This window comes from Mya arenaria, chromosome 1 (genome assembly GCF_026914265.1).
Source record: "Mya arenaria isolate MELC-2E11 chromosome 1, ASM2691426v1".
Classification (NCBI taxonomy): domain Eukaryota; kingdom Metazoa; phylum Mollusca; class Bivalvia; order Myida; family Myidae; genus Mya; species Mya arenaria.
Genome location: NC_069122.1, coordinates 16,882,852 through 16,890,657, shown reverse-complemented (window position 1 = coordinate 16,890,657; position 7,806 = coordinate 16,882,852). Strand labels below are relative to the sequence as shown.

Sequence of the window (7,806 nt, the reverse complement as noted above, 5' to 3'; positions counted from 1 at the left end):
GGCATTTGAATGTCTGTACAATGTTCGCCTCTTGGGGTAGTGTGCGTGCGGTATGAATTACCGCGACGTAGTGGTTTATGATCTTACTTCTTAGATGGGTGAACTCGAGACCACCGCGTCTTTTGTCAAGCTGTGGTGACAAAATTACCTTACAGAAAGACACTGCATCTTGAGCAGTATGAATTACGCCGACGTAGTAGTTTATACTGCAGTTTATGTGACTGGTAATCTCCAAACCATCGCCTCTTTTACCATGCAGCAAATATACAAAATGACATTGAAAAAGACTGCAACTTGAGTAACTCTAGATACATTTTGTAATTGAGCAGTACGTATGACGCTGAAGTAATGGTTAAGATGGCAGTGTCGGAGATGGATGCTCTCGAGACCACCGCATATGTTGCCACGCATCAGATACATAATCACACTGAAATACAAGACTGTTGTAACGATAAGTTAATTACGTACACGAGTAGTATAAATTACGCCTACGTAGTGGTTTATAATACATCTTCCTAGATGGTTGCTCTCGAAACCAAAGCGTCTTTTGCCATGCATCAGGGACGAAATGACACTGACAAATAGGCACCGCTACTTTTTTGCCAAGCTGCAAAGAATTAATGGCATTCATATTTGTCAAAATGTCACCGCAATTCAAGTAAAACCATCACCTTTTTTTATCACAATAGATGGGCTGCAAACATAAAAGCAATTTAGATTGCATGATCCCTGATGTTCAAATTGTACAAAAAGTTATTAAGAATGGCACATGTTTTGTCGATATTACAGGAATATCCAGTGTTGCTACTTTCATAAAGAGGAAGCATGTTCTATCTAAGCGGATTCCACTAAGATCAATACCGCTTTGTGAAGTGCTGTAGAGTTTTCCCGCCGTGGTAGCGCTGTTATATCAGCCTTACTCAAAATAGATTTTCATCGAATCACGAGCAGTCAATATACGGAGTAGATTGTGACTGGTGTGAAACATTTGGTGGAGTATCTTGGAACGATGAGAAAGATAGGAGTTAATGACTGGCCGTGAGAGGAATATAGCATAATAAATGCAACATATATGTGAACTATTGTTAGATTTTTTACATTGCAAGAAGTTCTTGTAAAAAAAAAGAAACACGCCGTTTTAAGTGGATAAATTACGTCATAAGTCTTCCTGATAGTGGATATTTGATTGTGAGTACTTTTTGTCGTTTATATTTAACAAACAGTTTCGACATCGTTCTTTATTTTAAAGAGTAATATGTCAACCAAATAGCCTTACAGTGTTAAATAAAATTAAAAACTTTTCTGCATAAAACAGTGACGACTTTGTTGTAAACGAGATTCATATGATATTTCCGCAGATGAGTTTTGTTTGATAAAACGTTTGCAAATACCATAGCAGCACCAAGAGTAAAAGCAATTACGCTGCAATATGATCTATGGAAGTTCACTTTCCGTATAGTCGCGTTTAAAAAGCCTTTTTGTTTTAGCAGAAAAACATCACAACACAAAAAAACAGTTGCCAATACAATACGGTTTTAATGTAAAAAAATGAATGCATTTATGGATCTTTTCAGACTTTGATTAAGGTTTTTAATCAACCGATGTAAACCGATTTGGCACAATCGTCTAAGATATATATTACTCATTGAGTCCAAACAATTGGGACGTGCAGATAAGCTTATAAAACAGCTTAAGACAAACATTCGGTTCAATGCATTAATTGTCTGTGAATTTTAAAGAAGTCCCTTTATAAATTGCAGTTAAACATAGAGTTTCTTTGATTGATTATCAGTAACAGGCAATAGTAAGTTCGGAAAATTAGGGGCTTTATGTTCCTCGCATTTCCTTGGAATTTGTTATAAAATGAAAAGCAAATAAACGTAGATTAAGTGAGCTTTACGTTAAGCTGTTTAAAAAATGAAACAAATATATTAAGACTAGTCTATTCATGAACATATTATCATTCAAAATTGCTATTTATGAGCTTCCAAATAAATAGGCAGACAAGATGGCGATACAATTTTTACTTATTTAAAGCATTAAAAGTTTTTGATACCAACCAGCAATATCTGTGTCGTGTGTTTGTTTTGCAGTAAACTAATTTGAAACGATGAAATTAAAACAAAAATGTCTAAAAACATGAAATATTTTATTCAAACAAGTAACCGCTGTATAATTCAAAATGCAAAAGCGTACAGAGCGACGTCACCGCTCGAGTTGTGTTATGTCAAAGGTCAATGAACATGTGCGTAATGTCACTTGCAACATGTGCATCAAATTTCAATGGGATATATTTTGGTTTTGAATCATTGCCGATATTGCATTTTTGAACTCCGACGACGCCGCTTACGACGACAACAATGAAACACTAGATGATGAAAAATCTTTGATAGTATTCTGTGGTTTCTAGTACTAAATATTTAAATATTAATTTTCCTATCTAATGAAATATAAGGGTATTTCTACCAACATGCTAGGTTGACAAAGATAATAATGGATTTAAAGAAAACTAAGTTTATGACGACATTTTTATCATGTATTTAACATATTCGATATTGATATAGAAACATTGATTTCACACTATTTAAAACAAATATCAATTATGATCCCTTGAAGAAGTAATGATGAAATCTCTTTTTAGAATAAACTTTCAGTAATACTTTTATAACCTTTCCTGGAGTAAAAAAAAACATCAAGTTATCTTAATGTATTTGATGTAGTAGGGTTTTTTAAGCATCTAAATAAAATACATTAACCCTTTACATTCATAACATAATTATATCATGATTTACGAGTATCTTTTATCAAACAATACTACTGGCACGTTCGAGGCCTCCAAAAATCATCGAGCTGATCTCGAATAAAAGTAAATTTAATACGGACATTTGGTGTAGCTTTCAAAAGTTATGAAAGGAATCAAATTATATAGATACGAATATTTTTCTCTAATGAAATAACTTGTTGTTATTAGTTATACGATGAATAATGCGGACGTTGACTTTAGGCAACCATATACTCTTTATTTCCTCTGATCGAGATACAAACATAAAATAGCATAATAAATGCATGTGCTAACAAACAAAAGAAAAGATGTTATGATAAAAGCATATGGAAATAAACAAATGATCAGATATACATTTGCAAACAGAATGATAATACAATGACATAATATACGCATTTGTAAAGAATACTTAAAAAAATGAGAAAAAAGGTATTTGCAAACAAGCAAATATTTAAGGTTGTCAAGATAAATGAATGTGAAAAGGACGACATATTGATAAGGTGTTTCAACATGATTGCAAATGAAAGGAGGAGAAAAAGAACGTGTACGATTTAACTCAACTTGTGAATTTACATTATCTTAAAAGCAAGCATTATATTAAATAAGATATGCAATGAGAGAAATATCATTATCGGTCAAAAAAGTGTATTCGTCAATCGATTTTCTCAATTCACTTATGTTTAACTGAAATTGAAATGTAATTTTGAAATAGTTAAGCATTGGTAGACAAAGTGTACTTCTCAAGAAATGTGTGTGTACATTCTTACCTATGAAAGTTAAAGAGTTTCCACATCATATATTGCAACTAAGCCTCCTCATTAGCGAACGAAACCATCGAGCATATGTCGTTAGGAAATTTTTCTTAAATCGTATTTTCCACGTGTATACATCTGATTTATTACACGTTATATGATATCGTCCATCAAAGTATTGCGTTTGTAAAACATGTATGTGTAGAATATTTTTTCATGTGTAAACAATTGATTTATTACACGTAATAATTACACATATACAAACATATGATACGTTTCGCAATTATTGTGTTTAAGTTATGCTTTAAACTGAAACGTATCCAAAAATATTTTGTATAGGCAAAATTACCATTCCTGAAAATTGTTGTGCCAGTTGTTTCTTTTTATAATCCTGTAGAAATATCAAACAAATGCAATTCATGGGCTGTACGCTTATATTTAAATATAAACAAAATATTCCTGCCCTTGCTGTTCTTCATTTTCACAGGTTATAGTTGAGGAGAGCATGCACTACAAAGACCTCATTTCTAAATGAAAATTCAATCTGTCTCTTTTTTCATCTTCAGATTTCCGCAAGGAAAGTGAAAACGACATCAACTCGTTTATCAGTTTGGAAAGACTTATCGATATCTTCCTTGAAGTGAATTACAGATGACCTGAAATCTCTAAATTACGGAAAAGAAAATACATCATAACCGCACCTCCCCTTGTTGTCATTTAGAAAGTACAGATCAACCTCGGCAATACATGTTAAAAACATGTTAAAAACGGGCGCTGATAATTGGGATAACCGTTAATTATTTTGAGGCGAAAGACGTCGGAAAGCGTAGGAAAGCAAGTACAAACATAACCAAACAAAGCCACATGTACAATTCATTCGAGTGATGAAAAAAGAAAACGTCATTGTAGTACTACAGAAACATATATTAGTTGTCAGTTCACAGAAGATTACGCGCTACATCTGATATTTCCTTGGAATGTTCCTATTTGCTTGATTCAAATTTAACACAGTTTACGACAGCACATCAAAGGAAGAATATGTCGTGGCTGAAATTTGCTTGTCACAAGTAATTGCAGTTTCGTATATATGTGTTTAAAAACTAAAAATATCCCAAAGAACTAGACTTGAATAACTTTTTGAAATAATTGTGTATAAAGTACGATGGAGAATATTTTGCCCTGATAGTTCAACGAAAAGGATAATTACATCATTTGTAAATTTACTGTCTACAATTTGAAAATCGAACGATCATCCATAACATTAAAACCCCTAGAATGTGTTAAAGCTAAGTTGATTAATAACAGAGTCGCTTTTAGATATTTTCCTAAGATTTTCTTTACACCACTGCAAGCAGACAAATGGTAATTAACATGGAAACGTCAACTTTGTTCGAAGACAGCTTCGTGGAAACATTTGATGTTTTATCATCTACATCCTCGTCAATTCAAGTGGGTTGGAAACTGAGAGCGGCAAACATACCTCTAGTGCAGCAATTTCAGGTGCATTATCAAAAGGTTGCAAGCAAATATATACAATACGGACCATTGCTTCACTCAAAAGAACGTGAATACGAAGTAGGTAATTTAGTAGCAGACACATACTATAAAGTATGCCTTGTTGTGTACAGAAGCAATACAACGGATTATCGGGAATGTACGGATGCCTCAACAACAAACTGGCAACTGCCTGTTTCAGTTGGAAGCAGCATAGGAGCTGTGTTGGCCCTTTCAGTTATTGTACTTATCGTCTTATTATCAAAGTGCAAAGTTCCTCTTCGATACAGAGGTAAGAAATCGAAAAGCTCAACCAGATATGACACAATTTCATCGATGTACCATGATGATCAGTTCGAGTTTAGTGAAACTGTCACACATGGCAATGACGACGACTTTGTGTCTGAATTTGAAGACGAAGCTTTCTACGAAGTTCCTCTGCATGATCCTACGCGGTCAACGCGAACTGTGAAGCCTGACAAATCAACGATACAAAACGGCCAATGTCGTTGCCATGTGCATTCTCAATGCCAGGCTAACAGTCAACACAGAAATTCATTGGGACGGATAAACTGCTCACAAACCCATCATCATACTCGACAGTTCCGCGCATATTCTATACAAGCAGATGGTAGTGTTTGTTTTTTTAATCAACCATGTTCACCTTTAGCGAAAGATCCGAAAAGATCGCCATTTATGAGACAGGACTCAACACCAGAAGAAACTATCTCCCCTACAGACTATGTGCATACGCCCAATACACCCTTCACTCGTTCGGTGTCGTTAAAAGACTATCCACCAACACGGTCAGATATTGCAAACCCTGAACGAAATGTAAGCTCACCACCCGCTCAGTCTTTTACTTTCATCGACGAGATTCCAGAAGTTTCATCATCGAAAACGTCTTCAAAGTCTAACATATCTGCAGAGGCGTCAGCAACTACACCAACTACAGCTGTTAAACATTTGCTCATAACTGATATTGACTTTAATGATTCCGATATGAGTAAGTACGGTGCTTCGGGTGGAGTGCCAAAATCTAACGTTTCTGGCAAAACGATAGAAATGACGTCAACGAAAAGAATGATAGCACTGCCTGAAAGTGTTTCGTTTGACGAGCACACAGTTTAATAGTGATGCAGTAAAGGAGACTATGCTTAAAATAGTGTGTCTGAGGTCATGACGTACACATGATACGTAATAGGCATCAGCATTTTTTTTAAATGACCATATGAATCTAAGTGCAAAAAACAGTTCTAGTATTGTTCATATCCATATACAATATTTGTAAAAGTTGCAATGGTTTTACTAATTGCATACAATATATTTTTCAACACATAACTTTAGTAACTGTATCTATTCAACAACTCCTTAATAGACTCACAAATAACACTTTCTGTCATTAGTATTATAAAGAAACCACTTGGCAATTACATATTGTTTGATAGGGTAAAATGACAGAATTCACAAGGACTTAATAATGAAAGCAAACTAAACATTTAAAAAGTCATAATCAAATAAGATGATACTTTAAACATTCAGTAAATTATCCTAGTTTAATGAATGAAAAAATACTAGGAAAGTATTTGAAAATTCAGCTAGTTTAAGTCCAGCATGTTATCCCGTATTTAGCGTGTGTTTTCATTGTTTTAAATATGTTTGCCAACGAAAATAAGTTTCATAAAGCTTGATACTTTAACATTGCATAGAACTTAGTTTCATAAAAATAACATATTCATTTCTATGTCTAAATTATTTGATCTAGACAGCCGTTAACACGAACATAATTTGCGTCGTACACTTCCAGCAAAACATCATTATCTTGCATCGATTATAACTTGGCCTATATAACATAATGCAATGTTGGAAAATATTTGTGTACGTTGTTTGCAGTTTTACAAAGGACTACACCAAATATTTCCGAATATATTTTATAAGTGTTTTGTTAAATAAATACAGTCCTTTTAGTTTTATGTTGTATTATTTTTAAACCCTTTCAGTGTTTGAGTTCAGGCCAACGTCTTCGGTTTTGCACGAAAAATCGTCAATACGTAACAGTAGAAAAATATTGATAATTGTTCTCTTCAATAAAAAAATTCAGCCTTTGATGAATACATACGCTGTCCTTAGCCTTACAATTGATGTTAAATGTGCGTGCACCTTTTGTTTTACTTCCTCTAAAATACCTTATCGTTAATATAACACTCAGCCGGAAAGAACTTTATTGATCCGCCTTCTGAGAAACGTTAATTTCAATAACGCTAGTATCTCATATAACGGACATGCAATGGCTATTGAAGTAGGATGAAATATCATAATCAAGATAAAAGGCACCTCAAATACAAGCACTAACAATATTTCCAATAATTATTCCGGTTGAACGGCTGATTTAAAGAATTCGAAGTAGTATACAATAGCTGTTTTAAGTACAATCACTTAACAAGTAAGTAGATAGCTAGATAGCGCATTCGATTCTCACTATACTCGACACTGAAGTTCACACACTGTTACAGTCACTGATTCTACATCAAATCCCACATTTCTGGTGGATTTTACAACAACATTTATGGTGCTCCAAATTACGGAGGTAATGTTCTTGTGCATATCCATCAGAATCAATGCTGTTATCGACCAGCTACAAAGCGAATTCCCACTATTGAAAACGACCATGACGCTGACTTATGTTCTTTCTAAACTTCAACCGCCAAATGACATGTACACACTCGCGTGATTACTAATGACGTCACGCAGTTATGGCATTGCTCTTTTTATTGATTT

General features: G+C 34.0%; 1 protein-coding gene across 1 annotated transcript; it reads left to right on the top strand.

Moving 5' to 3' along the window:
* Nucleotides 1-902: 902 nt before the first annotated feature.
* Nucleotides 903-6,945, top strand: LOC128237246 (uncharacterized). The gene is made up of 2 exons (XM_052952600.1): nucleotides 903-1,188; nucleotides 4,101-6,945. The coding sequence occupies exon 2, from the start codon at nucleotides 4,894-4,896 to the stop codon at nucleotides 6,157-6,159; it is 1,266 nt and encodes a 421-aa protein (XP_052808560.1). The 5' UTR covers nucleotides 903-1,188; nucleotides 4,101-4,893; the 3' UTR covers nucleotides 6,160-6,945.
* The last annotated feature ends 861 nt before the right edge of the window (nucleotides 6,946-7,806 follow it).

Coding starts and splice junctions, on each gene's coding strand:
- LOC128237246 (XM_052952600.1), top strand. CDS start 4,894: ATGGTAATTAACATGGAAACGTCAACTTTGTTCGAAGACAGCTTCGTG.